Genomic DNA, 16,710 nt, shown 5'->3' on the forward strand with positions numbered 1-16,710 from the left:
GTTCGATAAATCAGACTCTTTTCAACCATGAGAGGCTTCAGAGTCGCCATGACGAGAACGGATGAATGAGTGTTCAAATGGCACTGGCCGTTTTTCTTAACCTACAAACACTCAAGCGGCAATGAAACTCAGATCAAATCATTTTGCAAGACATGGGTTCTAAGCACCAAAAAAAAAAAAAAAAAAAAAAACGCTGAATTGCATGTTGTGAAATAATAAAATGAACATTTACATTGACTCGTTAAGAGTTATTAGACAAAGAGTTCTGAATACTACAGAAAGGCATTTTTTAACATCCGAGAAAATGATAAATTAATGAAACATTTATGATCAACGTCAGACATGCTAGGACAAAACAAAAAAAAAGATGAGAAATGAAGTCAGGACTGATACAGAACCATTATATTCAATTACTCCACTTTAAAATTTTCTTTACAAATACATACTGCTACAGTTAAAAAGTAGTCAGCGACTAAAAACAGCTCCTTTGACAGAAGACGGACGCGGATATCCTCACCTTTACAGATTATGTTACTTTTTTTTTTTTTTTTCAGCCTTTTCAAATACACAGAAAATAATGTTTAAATACAGAGAGATTTGCCATAAAATAAGCAATGCTTGCTTTTTTTTCATAAAAAAAGGAAAGAAAAGGTCTTAATTACAATACTCTATGCAAAAGCTTTCCTTTATGTTATTTTTTTTTCCTCAATCATGTCATATTATTTTTTTTTTTTTTTTATGCAGAACGAGTTTATCGTAGTCACTGATATTAGACCATCACTCTGGTTGGTGAAGCTCGGTTGTACATGAGTGAGTCTATGCGTAAAACTCCTTGGTGGGAGCTTTCTGATAGGCCGCTCCAGACGGCTTCCTCTCCCCGAGGTCATAGCTGCCTTCGTCCTTCTTTCTCATGCGGTACACCAAAAGGAGGATGAGGAAGATGGCAAAAAGGAAGCCAATAACTCCACCCGCAATGACAGCTGGAACAGAGGATTTAGAAAACCTAATGAGTCAGTTTATTTCAATTAAGATAAGCAGACATAGTTGGGTTGCTGCTTTCTCACAGAATATGTGAAATCTCATTCCTGTCGGACGACATGACTAAAGTGCCATCTGGGTGTCTATGGTTCATACAAAGCATATCCAGATTATGTCCAGTAATCAGATAATTAAATAAGCAACCCCTCAACACTGCTGGAGGGTCAGGAGATTGAGCGAGGAAGTGTGTCGACCCAAAACAGGAAGACATTATTTCATCTCACTGTGGTTCTGTCTTTATTCGACAGGATATTAAAGCTAAGTGTGCTTAACGTAAGAATTTGACCTTTGCACATAGAGGAATTGATCTGTTATTTTGAAGGAATTTTATGGTAACATGCTCTTTATGCTTTGTGCATCTCTCCTAAGACAAAAGATAAAGTGGACATTCTGGTTGAAATGTGCAGTGAACTCCCAGTGAGGGCTGCAATTCAAATTAAAGAAAGAGCACACGGCAGCATCATGAATTATAAGCAAGAATGAATCGTAAGCAAGAATGTTTTAGAATTTCCTTCTAATATAGTAGCAAAATTATTATAAAAACATTTATTTACTCTACTATTCAAAAGTTTGGGGGTCAGTAAGATGATGATGATTAATATTATTATTTTAGCTGCCGAAAATTAATTTTTTTCCATCACAAAAAAATAAATGACATTTTAAAATATATTAAAATAGAAAAGAGTTATTTAAATTTTGATATAGTTTACAACATTACCATTTTTACTGTATTTTTGATCAATCATATATACTTTATGGCATCTCCTAAAAACACTCTTAATAGAGATCATTTATAAATTATTTTTTACAGACCTGCCAAAACCTCTGTCCTCTGGAAGAGATTTTCCGACTGGACCTCCAACGGTGATCGAGGGAGGCTTGTGGTGCTTGTGTCTGGGTTTCTACGCGAGTCTTCTGTGGTAGGAACTGGAGACTAAAGAGAGTGCAGAAGATGTGTTACACTATGTTAGGATTGATGGATGACTTAATGACAGCAGTGGGCTCTTTGCTGGCTGCATGACAGTACATTAAATGTTATTTACACTCATAGATCCACTTGTGGCCATTGACCCCATTTATTCCTGGTTTGAAGATCGGTTTCGCTGAACAGATACATCTCAAATAAAGGACCTACTACTACCAACACTATCACTTGTGATCAAATCACCTGAGATGGATGTTAATACCACTGTGACTGACATTACAGTTGATACCCACCTCTATCCTGACTCGTTTCTTTGTGTCTTTGGGGACATCGCGTGATGTAAATGTCTCCACTTTTGGTGTGAAGTCTTTGGTGGAGTCCTGTGTGGGCTCTGCTTTAGGCACAATGAACAATGTTTTTGCTGTGACAGATTCCTCAATAGTTTCTCCAGTTCCTGAAAGACAAACACATGCTGTGCTTCAACTGCAATATCCAACATGAAGGGATCAGATTGTGCACCTAGAATCAATGAGGCACTTCTTACCCGATCCTGATCCAGAAGTGAAGTCGTCGTCATCTTCAGGGTAACCTCCTGACCCCGCCTCCTCCAGGTATAAGTCATCGGTCAACGAGGTGGATTTGGCCGCAGAGACTGCTATCTGCAGAGGTAAAAGTTAACAAGAAGTCATAAAAATGGAGATTAAGACAGAGGAGGAGTGGATTTTTGGCTTTCATTGTCGGTCTCTTATTACTCAAACCCCTCGACTCAAAGGACCAAAGGCTATGAAATCGATTTTTTTTTCAGTAATGTGTTTGAAACTAGTAAACTGCCCATCTTGCCACATGAATGAGTATTCTCTGTCTGCCCTGCTTACTGCTGAAATCTGAAAGTCAATATTTTCTGCCTTAACACGTATTATACACAGCCTAACCTTCTCATCAAAGACTCTTCGCAGACACAAGCCCAGCAGCTACAAGTAAAATTTGCTCCACAACTGAGCATTCAGAATGAACTGCAGATTCAGCTGTTTCTGTAGAGCCACATTATGACATTTTAAATCACTGCAAAAACTTTCCAACAACAGGTTCATTCTCAGGAGCCCAAGTGCACTGCCTCCAAAGGAGCAAATTGGCACTGCATTTTATTTCAATTACATCATCATTCCTTTCAGAGCAAACACTCCCACCTTTTATGCCAATTAGGTTTATTATACATTGTTCCACATTCACAAAACTCACTCATTTGCCTAGTACAATTAATGCTGCGCTATTAAACAGGATTTCATCAAGTGTGGCGTTTGTGTGCATATTCTAGCAATCATGGCAACAGTAATTCATTAAAGGGATAATTCACCCAAAAATGAAAATTATGTCATTAATGCCTCACTCTCATGTCATTCCAAACCCTGTAATATCTTCGTTCATCTTCAGAACACAAATTAAGAGCTTTCTGACCCTCTTATAGATAGCAACACAACTGTAATGTTCCCAGATCCAGAAACGTAGTACAGACATCGGTAAAACACACAGAGATTCCTGCCTTTATTAGAGAAAAGAATATGTTCAGCCCCCTTCCCTCCGAAGCTTCGAATATTCAGTGTTAATTACTACCGAAGCTTCGAAGCTCAAAAAAAATGGTATTTGGACCAGCCCTAACAGCAACACACTATATTTAAATATCTGTACCAAGTTTGAATCACACTGTTCCTATAGCACAGATGGGGATACACTATCAAGTGACGATTTAATCTGGATAACTGTGCATTAACTATCTGTAGACGTTTTTGTGGTAGTGCTAATCATGTTGCTTTGTGTTATTTGGTCTTTGTGGAGTGGTTTACCAGCATATGGCAACCCGCATTGAGTGTCAGTCCAACCCTGCTTGTGACCGTCTCTCCATACTGATGCGGCCTAGAAAAGGGCCCGTAATGTGGTCACCATAAATCACACTAGAGGGCCCAGGAATAAAGCACAGATAGTCTGTGGCACACATACTGGTATCTTTGCTTTAAGAGCTGTCCCTATTCTCAGCTGATATAGTCAGAGTCAATTAACATGTATTGATTTTTCTTCATGGGTAGGGGGACAGAAGTAAAAGACAAAGACAGACTGAGAAAATTGTTTTCCTACCAAAAACATTTTTGGGGAAGTTTGTCGTTTATGTATATAAAACTTAGTGATGTGTATTCATGTTTGTGAAACCTAGGAACTTCTTTAAAAAGAGACTAAGCCATTTCTCACAGAGAGTTATACAGAGGGGTGGTGAATGAACACAATCATAAAACAGAATAATAACCGGCTCATTCAAAAGCAGCGGTGACTTCCAACAGAAAAGCATTCAAGCCAAAGTCCTGATCAAAGGAGGAATCTGTTCAAAGCAACTTTATCTTAACCTTTCTAACCCAGCATTGCTTTTCTCTCGGTAGACAATTCACTTGGCCGGCCCACATGACATTGCTGTTGATTTGGTCGAATTCTTTCTCCACTGATTGAAATGCAAAGTACAAAGAACACAATTATCTGGGCCACACACACGGGAGCGCATCAGCTATGCTCGATATCTTGAGTCAATTCTTTTTGTCAATGGAATTCTAGTCAAAGTTCTGCAATGAGGTGTCTAATGTGTCTTTATGTCTGGCTATGGACAATAAACAGCCCACAGAGCTCTTAAGATGCTTTCAAAACCTTTTGAAGGAATGCATTTTACTTGAGTGCTCTTTAACAATTAGTATTTAGCTTTAAAAAAAAAAAATAAACAAACTGCACCAGATTGATGAGATTCTTTGGTGCTTGAGTTGTGTATTTATATTCTGTGACCAACATGGAAAATTAAAATGTGCAACCAACAATTATTGATGATATATTGATGCTAAGTCAAGCACTTCAAGTTAGGGCTATTAAACTTTGGCACGCAACTCATCCCACACCATTTGTTCCAAGCACATGAATGATATCTACAACTAAGTGGTTTGTTGAGAAGTTTGCCGTAATTTTTGCAAGTGATTTAACTTATAGCGGACCATAAATGAGGCAAAAAATTTGCATTTACTTACACTGAAGAAGTGACCTAAGCCATATTTAGGGACAACAATATCAGAAACTTGGGGATGGACTTTTCTGATTTGGATGAGTAAACCACCCAAAAACCAACCAGACCAACCTGGTTACCAGCCACACCTTAGAAAACCACAAAGCAAATCACAAGAAATACAACAAATTTATCTTTTCATTATTTTTGTCTTGCAAACTTGTGTAAGAAAGATAATATTTTATAAATTATTAACATATTTTATATATATATACATATATACACATATCTATATATATTATATATATATATATATATATTATATATATATATATATATATATATATATATATATATATATATATATATATATATATATATATACACACACACACACACACATGGTGTCTTTTATATTATTGTTATTATTTATTTATTATCATATATAATTAGCAAATATATACGTGTAAACATACATACATACATAATATATAAATATGTGTACTATATATATATATTAGTACTGTCAATCGTTAAAAAAATTACTAAAATCACAAATTTTTCCTGAAATTAATCACGATTAATCACATTTAACATTAAAGTTTTTTAATATACTTGCAATATATGTATGTATGTATTGTATATATATATATATATATATATATATATATATATATATATATATATATGTATATATATATTATATATATATGTATATATATATAGCAATAATTTCACATTCAGTCTTCAAATTAATGTAGAAACAACAAAGATAGTATATTTTTTAATATTTGTTTAATGGCATCTTTTTATGACTGAAGGTGAGTATCACAGATACAAATACTACTGATGTCTCTATGAAATTGCTTTTTTTCCTAATATTTAACCATAGACTATCCATTCAACATTACGGTATAATTGATAGCTATCAATTGTAACATTTATTAGACTATAAAAAAATAACTTTTAATTTAAGTGAACTTTAAACAATCTTCACATAAACCCATTATAATGTCATATTTACCTGTGCCCTTAAGCAAGCAGGAAATCTACAGAAATTGAATAAAGTTATTAAAGACCAAATTCTAAATTAAATATACCTGTAAAATAATCTTTAAATCTACAAAAGTTATTGGTTTCCACATTTATTATACATCTTATGTATTTATTATATATCTTCTACATACACTGTTATTTTTGAGCATCCTAGCATGATTGCTATGTTTTAAATAAAAAAGGCTTTTTGAATGCAAGAATGATTGAAGTGACTTGAACTAGCCTGATTACACAGGACGTCCTTAAGACTGATTAGTTGACTAGCCGTTTGTCCCTAATATATATTTTTGTTCATCCCTACCTGACACACATTTGTTCTCTGTGACTTCATCCTGCCGGGGGAAATGGCGTCATGTACCGAGTCCAGATAAGTTAATCAGAGTGGACAGTGACAGAGGGGCAGTAACGAGCACTGGAGAGTGGCCTAGTCAGGCAGTAATGACAGGGCCAGCAGTTTGTGGCCCCTGTTATGAAACAGTCACAGCATTTACTTTTGTGAGTTTCTAATGAACAGGCAACCACCAGGAGGCTGCTCTGTTTCCATAGTGAGTGAGCCTGGGTGTGAAAGTCAGAGACAGAGAAACCAGGGAGGGACGAGCTAGAGGACAGTGACGATAAAAAAAAAATAAATAAATAAAAAATTTTAACGGAGGGAGGGGATGGGGACCTAGGGGAGCAAGAGATTACCACTGCTAAGGACAATCTGCTGCCTTCAGGTTACATCACTAAAAGCCTGTCAAACTGCACATCTATGCCTAGCAACCTCTGAAAGGCAAGAAAAGCTCCCACCGTCTGACATATGCTTTAAGCCATGTCATTGTTCAAGCAGGAAGGGGAAATGGAGAAAAGGACAAACATGGCAGAGCTTTATTTTGTCCAGATGTCCCCCCATGCATGTTAACAGCATTTGCTATTCTTAAGAACTGAGGCCGATGCATACATCTCAAAAGGAGTGTCAGGGTTGTGTGTGCATGTATTTCTATACTACGCAGAAAGACACTGTCAGTACACTGGCTTACACTGATATCTTAAGCTAAACAATATTTTGGACTCTACTTTGTTACATTTAAACCCTCAAATGTGATGAAGACTGTAAGTTTATAAAAAAAAAAAAAAAAAAAAAAAAAAAAAAAAACACAGTGAGGAACAGATAGACACCGCAATCAATACTGAAGTCTAGTGCAGCACCCAGGTCCAGCAGCCAGTGTGTGTTTATCAGGGAGTTTGAGGATTAATCACAACTTATTATCAACAGCACTCACGTTACAGTCCAAAGAAAGTACAACTAAAGAAGCAATGTCTGTAATGGAGATTAGAGATGTTTATATTGACTGCTCGAATACTTGAGAGATAAATCAACTGAATAACACTTTTTGTGTTAGAAAAGTTCTACTTATGGTTCTATTTACATTACTTTGCTTTAAGCATACGCTACCTTTCAGAAGTTTAGGGTCAGTAAAATTGTCTTATTCTCACCAAGGCTGCACTTATTTGATCAAAAATACAGAAAATAACTAATACTGTGAAATATTATTACAAGTCAAAATAAAAGGTTTTCTATTTTAATATATTTTAAAATGTAACTTATTCAAGTGATGGCAAAACATAATTTTTCTTCATCAGGATCCTTTGATGAGCATTTATGCATTTATTTAAAAAATAGACATCTTTTGCAAGATTATAAATATATTTACTGTCACTTTAATGCATCTTTCCTGAATAAAAGTATTAATTTCTTTCAAATAAAAAATTTAATGAATTTTATTCTACATTTTTATCAATTCAAAAAAAGTATTTTTATCAATTTTATAAATTCAAATATATTAATTTATCAATTTTATAAATGCCACAGTGTTTCTATTCCATCAACTCAAAAAACGTATTTTATGTGTTTAGCGTACAAAGAATAACACAGCATACAGTTCCCGAATACAGCTGTTGTGTATAAATAAAACACTGCACAGTCTTCACTGTATCAATCAAACATAAACGGATTCTTATTAAAGATCCAAAAGTGATTAAGTCAAGTTAGATTAGACTGCTGACCCTTTAAGACCTACTGCACAGATCCAATATACTGAGACACATCCAGCTTTCACCCAACTGTTTACATTTATTTAACACATAACTGACTGTTTACGTGAATGCGCCACACAAAGGGCATTTTGACATAATTGTGTGCGCATTTGACCATTCAAGCACAATAAAACAGGAAAGAGATCTGTTTTCGCGATCGCATGCTGTCTGAGAGAAGGGCTTTCAGCACACGCTTCGGCTGTGTGTCAGTCACTCAGCATGAGCAGTGGACTGAGTTCTTTTTCACTGCTTATTGCACTTAACTTTGTTAAACATCATGCATGACCCAAATTCCTAATCACATGGTGTCTGAGAGAGGTGCTTTCTGAGTGTGTGCTTTGTGTGTGTCAGTCATCGCAAGCACCGCAGTTCTTTTTATTGCACTTAACTATCAAGTGCGTCCCACGCTTAATTTTCTCATTAAAGCATGTATCCTTCTCACTCAAAGATGTATATAACTTTTAAATAGTACTATGTTCTGCAGATATTTTTGCATACCGCGGAATACACAATATAGCAAAATCTCTAACGATAAACACTTTATTCCGCGGTTAACGTTATATACTGTCATACCGCACAGCCCTAACTAAATATGTAAGATTTGGCAACAATGGTTCACTTATGTATCTTCAAAGTCACTAGCAACACATCAGCCACACATTAGAGATATCTGAAGCCTAGTCAACACAAAGACAGACCTGCAAGTTACACATATGGTTAATCAAACACTCAAAGGGGCTTTTCAAGCAGTGATTTACTCAACAAAAAAAAAAGCGGCACTGTGGAAGAAAAATATAAAAGTAGAAGGGGTATTATCTCTCTGTTTGTCTAGGCCAGCGGTTTTATTGGCTTCCTAAGGTTTATAATCAGGATCTAATTAACAGAAAAATTACCAGAGGGGAGCTTCTTTAGGAAGTGGACCCCAATCAAAGTCAAGCCCAAACCCAAGCAGGCCTGGAACACGTTCAGGATGAACGTTTGTGAGGTGACATCATTCACGGGCTGCGAGGAGACTGATCTACAAACCAGAATCTCCTCATCGGTCCTGCGAGACGCATGAGGCCTTTCCTTTTTCTCCGCGGGGAGGGTTAAGAAATGCTTTGAAGCTGACTTTGACTGATCAAGGGATAGGAGCTACATAAACGTCTAGAAGTTTTAGGGAAGTGCTCATCGAGCTCTAACCCTCAGTCTTAATAGCACACAATGAAGAATCAACCATAGACCTCCAACATATAAGCCTCTACAGCACTGTGCACCAGAGGTGACTGTATTAATCAAAAAGAAAGCTCACAAAGAACCTCTCCACAGATTCAATCCAGGCTCTTCATTCACACAAAGAAAGATTCTACGGTGAAGTTTATAGTCCTTCATACAATATTTCAAGGCCTGTCTTCATGCAAAATCCAAAAAATAAAGCATTTTTTTAAAAATAAATAGAAAACAGAGACAGTTGCAGCTGAGAAAGCTGAAAAAAAAGCCCATGTATCACAGACGAATCTGGGATCCAGAGAGGTAAATGTAAACAGGGGAACTGAAGTTCTCAACAGGCCAAGTGTTTTTGGTCTACATTGGCAGTCATTTGTCCACAACTCGTGCGCTCATAGTCAAAAGGGCTTGTGAAAGCATGTTGGGCAGGGAAGCAAGTGCACTGGCCCAGCACAGATTAATACGCTCTCAGATTCCAAAACAAACGGCTGTCTGACATACGCAGGTCGGCGCCACATTCCTGGGCTAGTGCCCCATCTAAGTATACAAAGGGTCTCCTTGCTGTAGCTGCAGGGGCAACAACTTTTGCAACAACAGAGGAAGCACTCCACCAGACCTAATGTAATATGTAAAGGTCTAATCAGACTTTCAATGAAAAAAAAGAAAGAAAAAAAAAAGGTCAAACCAAAGTTTTGCCTCAAATATAGACAAATAAATAGCAGTATTTTTTAGCAGGTCATAGCTAAAGCTTTCATGTGCAAGCTTATATATGGCTACTTGGCCACCTTCTCTGCTGTAACCTGGCCTTCCACCTCATAAAGGACCGGGAAGCCAGGCCAGATAGATGCCGACCCCTGAAACTGACCAGGGCCATAAATACCTGATCCCAATGGCGGGGCAAATATGCAAAGGCATTCTGACAATATTTTTGTCCATACAATAGAAGCTTTTTTGCATTTAAAGGTCTAGTCAAGAAAATACCATGTAAACTTATGAATAACATGTAAAAGAAATATAACATTTTAACTTGAAATGTCATTGCAACTTAAATGAATGATCTCTCAAAGATCTATGCAAATAAAAAAAATAAATAATGTTTTTCCTCCAGACACATTATACTGCAACTATCTTCCTGTCTTGCTCCTTTGGGAGGATGAATAACAATTTCATGGTTTCAAGGCCAAACAGAAACAACGGACAATCTGTCCGGAGGTGTACAGGCTCTAGATTATTATCTGATCTATTGTAATGCACAATACAACTTCAAGATCGGCAATATTCAATCCACAGTAATATTTGTTCAAAGCAAATATCCATATCACCATTGTTTAATGATGTTGAGTTTGCCAGTAGATTTAAGAAGTGCAAATTTCATGGGATCCTCCCAATAATTAACTCTTAAGATTGCAATCATGGTGGTTTTGCTCTCATCTCCAAGGCTTCTTATGACTCCACAGTGGATGGCGCCTGTCCGGTGATTTCTTGACCCAGTTACAAAGCTTTTGATACTCGAATTTTTTTTTGTTAGCCGTGAAATGCTATATGCTGGGAAATGGGCTTCGCCCTCCCAGTGATGTTTTGAATAAAGATTAGCAGTTACAGTTAAAGCACATAAAGTTATGGATTTGTTGCAACACGGCAGTTGTCCCCTCCGGTTAAAGGGAAAATGGGACAAGTGTGTAAGCCTTGAAGGGATTTGATTTCATAAAACACCTCTCATGCATCTGCGTTTCTTCCCACTAATGGTATGAATACAAATCAAGTATCAGTGACTGATGAAAAAAAAAAAAAAAAATTAAATCACCTTATGCCTCCAGGGGAAAGCCTCAACACAACTTCAAGACAGTCTTTACGTTAAATCTCTTGAGGCTCAACATGCAAAAATATTTTAACTGTATTAAAAACAAGCATTAAAAAGGGCTTTCCAGCATAATTAGACCACATAATTAAAATATTCTTGCTGCTAATTTTATATTTGCTGAACAAGAAATCTGTATTTGGCCAAGACTATGTTTACATAAAAAAAATAAAAAATCAAATAGGCTAAAATAAAAAGTATCAATGAAGACATACCATTCATTAAGACAGTACGTCTTAATGAACAACACCCATTGATCCTTTCAGAGAGAAATTTGCACACATTTACCTAAGGAGATTACATCTTTGATTCAGGGACATAAAATACACACTGAGCAAGACGGAAGTCAGCAATCTCATTAGAAGCTTCAAAGATTTTTTCTTAGAGATAAAAAACAATGTAGAAACCAACTCCTTAAGACAGTGTGTGTGTGTGGCGGGGGGTTGCCTTCATTTCCACTTCTCTCTGTCCTTAAGCATTCTCAGACATACTAAACTCTCGCCTTTACTTCCAATTTGCTTAATTGATTTACCATTTCATACGAACTGTTATTATGTATATTATACCTAGGCAGTGTATTTTACTGCAATTTTAAGGCCATGTGTGAAACTTTTAGAGAAACTACAAATGTATTCAGGACCACTGTATAGCATGAAAAAATATGAACACAATGGCAATCATTTTTTTCATAACTGATATACTAACTGAAATATATTTTTTTCCCAATATATATTCATAATGATGTTTCGCTGATTTAAAAACATACAAATATTGCAAAATGACAATGATTCCAATGTACCTCTAAGTGCTTAAAAAAAAAAAAAAAACATTTTAATTGTGTCCCTTCTTCACTTCAGAGGTTTGAGTAAGTTAATGAAGTTGGTTCTTCAAAAGTGTCGGTTCAGTTAATCAGTTAAAAAAAACACTTAGTTTAACAGTAAATTTATGTGATTACTTATAGATAATTCATAAATATGTAAAAAGTTTCAAGAAAAATATACACATGTAAATCTTGCCATTTTTGTTATTAGTTATATAAATTATAAAACTTATATTCATTTATAAAAATATTCTTGATAACTGAACCATGGAACAATGACTCTTAGAATGAAAATGGAAAATTGTTTCTATGATTAAAAAAAGCCATTTTATATCAAATACAAATATACTGAGATATTGAATATCATAAAAAGGCTAAACACATTGTAATATACTTTTACACAGGCCTGTAACTGACCACAACTATAATATAAAAACCTTCCTTCATAAATCTCAAAAGCAACATAACAGGCTTTGTAAAAAGATTATGTGGTGAAACACTCAACCAATAATGCAATTAGCATGGGCAGAGCAAAAATGACTGCTCACCTTAACAACTTCCAATCAAGTTTCCTGTAGCTATCTTATACGTGCTCTTCTGTAAACTGCTTGGGTAAATGTTTTCTAAAAACATGTTTAAATATAAATTCTGTGCTTTTTTTAGGTGTGTTTGCAGAACACTAACATTTGACCTCAATGTGAAAAAGTACATGCTTCCATCTTTGCTGCACGCTAACCTGAACTGCTCTATAAGGTGTAGTAACAACTCACGTTTGCACTGACACAGACATGAATTTGCCAAGACAGGAAATGAAAGCTCAGTACAGCGTGCTGTCAGGTACTCTCACAGGAGCCCAGAAAACATGCTGCGCAAGGATCAAGGTGGATGTTTTAGGAAACAGATGCTTCGGCTGTGTAGAGGTTCCATTATGAAAGCTCCTCAGAGAGAACAGCAGCTAAACGGCATTAGTCAGAATGAACAGAGCTGGACCGGCTGTCCTGCTGGCATGAAGTCACACTCAGAGAACCTCACTGCTCTGCTCCGTCAATGTCTGAAAGACATTCAAATGCTTGAGAGAAACACAAAGTATATATGCCAGATCTTTTTAAAAGAAACGGAGAACAAGTGAGTCTTGAAATCCCAGACTAATATACTTTAAAGGAATGAGGCAAAAGTCAAATGTGTCAGTATTTCCAATGTTTCCAATTTAATTTGCAGAGACAAATATAAGTAAAACTCCACATCCAAGCTGATTAATCAAAAGATTTCTGGAAGCTATCAATAATAGCTCATTTGCATTTTGACCAGCCCAAAAGCAACAACACCGTATGGTTGAGGTCATTTTGGTGAGGGACTACCAGGTTGGCCATTTAATAGGCTTTGAATGTACAAACTTCACCTTTAAATAATGTTCGAAAATGAACATCAGTTTGAATCAACACATTTTGCAGTTTCACATTGGAAGCCATGTTAACTTAGCATTTCATTTTTAAAATTATATAAAATGTATTAAATGTTAGTAAGCATTTAAAGAAAAAGACATTTAGCAAAAACTTACAGGTTGGTACTAACAGTGCAAAAAAAAGAATCACATACCAAAGACTTGACACTTCAGTACCTGGAGAAGCAGAAAGGAAGCACATGTGGCCACATGAATATGTAACAAAGGATAAAACACACATGTTCCTGAGCAGACCTTTGCTCGGGCTGTTCGGTGTTGGCACAGCATCATGAGATGGATGAATGCCGCCTTTTAGGCCAGAACATGTCTGGCAAACCCCCCAGGTCTCTAGAAACACAGCTGGTGTCTTGAGAGAAACCCAGGGGGAGAGCATCTCTAGAGCATATGTGGTCAGCCCCGCCGGTGTGCAGACAAGCAGGGTCAAGAAGCAGGGCTCAACAATAAGTATGGTCTGCTGGCCTGAATGTTCAATTGCCCTTTTGGGCCAATACTGCACTACTATTGAAAATAGTACATTCATTGATATTGTTGAGCAGCAACAGTGTTTTTATGATTTAATGTAGTTTATACATTATAGTTGTTTAAGTTTACATTTAATGTGTAAATATAATAATTGATTTACACTGCTGGTCAAATGTTTGGATTTGGTAAGTTTTTAATGTTTTTGAAAGAAGTCTCTTTTTGTTCATCGTGGTTGCATTTTAATATTATTACAATTAAAAAAAATCACTGTTTTCTATTTTAATTTATTTTAAAATGTAATTTATTCCTGTGTTGGCTAAGCTAAATTTTCTAATATGCTGATTCGGTGCTCCAAAAATATTATTATTATATTATATTATAATATAATCATGCTGAAAACTGCTTAATGATTTTATGGAAACTGTGATACATTTTTTTCAGGATTTTTGAAAGAAAAGAAAGTTAAAAAGAACAGCATTTATTTGAAATGCACATATTTTGTAACATTGTAAAAGTCTTTACCATTGTACTAGGGATGGGCGATATATCGCATGTGATTGTCACGCGCATTTCGTCAGTAAAGCGGGTTCCTTGATTACAGCTAAATCGCCATCACCTGCTTTCAAATGGAGCGGCATTAAATAGACAGAGCTGTAGTTCACTGACAAGCTAACCAATATCGCGTTCATTATTGAAGGCGATTCATCTGTGATAATGAACGCAATATTGCGTAGCTTGTCAGTGATCTATGGCTCTGTATATTCAATGCCGCTCCATTTGAAAGCAGGTGATGGCGATTTAGCTGTAATCAACGAACCCCCTTTACTGACGAAATGCGCGTGACAATCGCATGCGATATATCGCCCAGCCCTACATTGTACTTTGATCAATTTAATGCATCCTTTTTGATCTGTAAAAAAATTATAATAATAATAATAATAATAATAATAATAATAATAATAAAATAAATGTTTCTAGAAAATATAAAAATACATGGCAAAAACCACAAGTCAGAACTACTGTGGCTTATGGCTGAAAAATTAATCAAATTTCTAATCGCGATTACAATTACAGATGCCACAATTACGTAATCGTTCAAAGTCCACTTGTGTTATTCTGTGTGCTTAAGATGCTTTTTCTTTCTACATGTTATCTGGAGGGTTTTTCCATTTTTTAAATTTTAGTTTTAGTAGAACACTATTATACCATTCATATTTTTACTTTTTTATAATTTAAAGAAGAAACCAATCCAATGTACAGTTGACATTTGAAGCTTAGTACTACTGAAAAGCACAAAAAAAATTTAGTTTATATTTTCATATAAAAATACGGCATGCAGTTGCATAAAACAATGGTATAAAGATCATTCAGTGTAAATTGTGATAATTGTAATTAATACAATTTCAAGAGAATAATCGACAATTATGATTTTTGTCATAATCGTGCAGCCCTACTGTGGCTGCATAAAAAAAACTTCATGTTGAGCCTTGCAATTTCCTTAACTGCATTTTTGTTAGGTGGGAAATGTCCTTTCAAGATACCGCCTGAAATGGCCTTGACAAAGGTAAAACTGTCAGTTACACATTATCTAAAATAAAAAGGCTCATTGTATTTGATCTATCTCTGATGTAATATTTAAGCCTTTGGCACGGAGGCATCACAACAATTAAGGTGCAACTAATATAGCATGGTTTCTGCAACACACAAAGCTCCTTTTAAACCATTCCCATTATGTATTGGGACAGAGGGTCAAAATGTGGCAGTGTGAGATTGAAGATAACAAACCCCAGTCATGTGACTGAGCCAGGGACAGGCGCCTCTCGCAGCATTCACTTCAAACGGTCCATGTTTCCCTGAGTCTGCAGTGATAAAGGCTTGGCTTCCATCAACATTAGGCTGGGGCTTTGTGCTCAGACTACCTCACCCCACCCTTAAAACTTCAAGCCGGCCGAGGGACAATGATGTATAAATTAGCTGCCAGTTCAAAGTTTAATTTAATCCAGATTTCAGCCACTGCAGAATTGGAGCAGAATGGCTTAGAAAGTCGGTGGGACGCATTGTCCAGTCTCACGCCTGCCTCCCCAGCTCCCCTTCTCCGACAGGAAGCTCTGGAAGAGTTCTTTAGTTTCAGCTCATTAACCTCTCAGTGGTTAGAGAACCCAGAGCATGCAATAGTCTGAAACAGAGAGGGAACAAAGGACTGGACACGACAATGCCACAATGTCTTCCTAAGAACATTAAGGAGATGAACACTGCCTCTGTTTTCTAACTCTCTCTAGACTCCTGCTGTGTTGTAATCATTGCTCTACGAAAAGGAGAGTTTTTTAAGTGCCAGCTAGTCAGGTTTCACTAATAGTGCAGGAATCAAAAAGTGGGAGCTTTTTCCTGAAAGTTTGTGCTGACGTAAACTGTTTTTCGCCCATCCGTTTACATAGGCATCAAAAATGATGACCTGCCAGAGTTGTTCATCATTTTGCTCTGCAAATGGGCCCTTATCTGCAGAGATAAGAGCTAGAGGCGATTTCGATGCTTCAATGGCTGATCTGTTCCAATCCTCACTCTGTCACAATTGAATTCCCATCCAATCCTTGCCTTAAGAGGATTTATCCTCAAGGGAGTCAGGAGGCCATGGCATTTAGTAAGAGGGGGAGGGGAACAGCCAGGAAAAAAAAACTTTTCAAAAATTCCAAAATTGGTGGTGAGAGAAAACAGAATAAGACCTTAAAAGTAAATGAAAGGTGAAAGGGTTGTCTCTTTGTTCTACTTTAACAGAATCAGA

At 36.3% G+C, this 16,710-nt stretch overlaps 1 protein-coding gene across 1 annotated transcript in view; it reads right to left on the reverse strand.

Moving 5' to 3' along the window:
* Positions 1-380: 380 nt before the first annotated feature.
* The window catches only part of LOC109071418 (syndecan-2-like), a 31,083-nt gene continuing 14,753 nt past the window's right edge, over positions 381-16,710 (reverse strand). The window contains exons 2-5 of the mRNA XM_019087868.2: positions 2,508-2,622; positions 2,257-2,417; positions 1,852-1,972; positions 381-980 (exon numbers count right to left, since the gene is read on the reverse strand). Of these exons, the coding sequence (XP_018943413.1) occupies positions 817-980; positions 1,852-1,972; positions 2,257-2,417; positions 2,508-2,622 (561 nt within the window). The 3' untranslated portion in view covers positions 381-816. The remainder of the gene's footprint in view (positions 981-1,851; positions 1,973-2,256; positions 2,418-2,507; positions 2,623-16,710) is intronic.

The sequence above is a fragment of the Cyprinus carpio genome, chromosome A19 (genome assembly GCF_018340385.1).
Source record: "Cyprinus carpio isolate SPL01 chromosome A19, ASM1834038v1, whole genome shotgun sequence".
Classification (NCBI taxonomy): domain Eukaryota; kingdom Metazoa; phylum Chordata; class Actinopteri; order Cypriniformes; family Cyprinidae; genus Cyprinus; species Cyprinus carpio.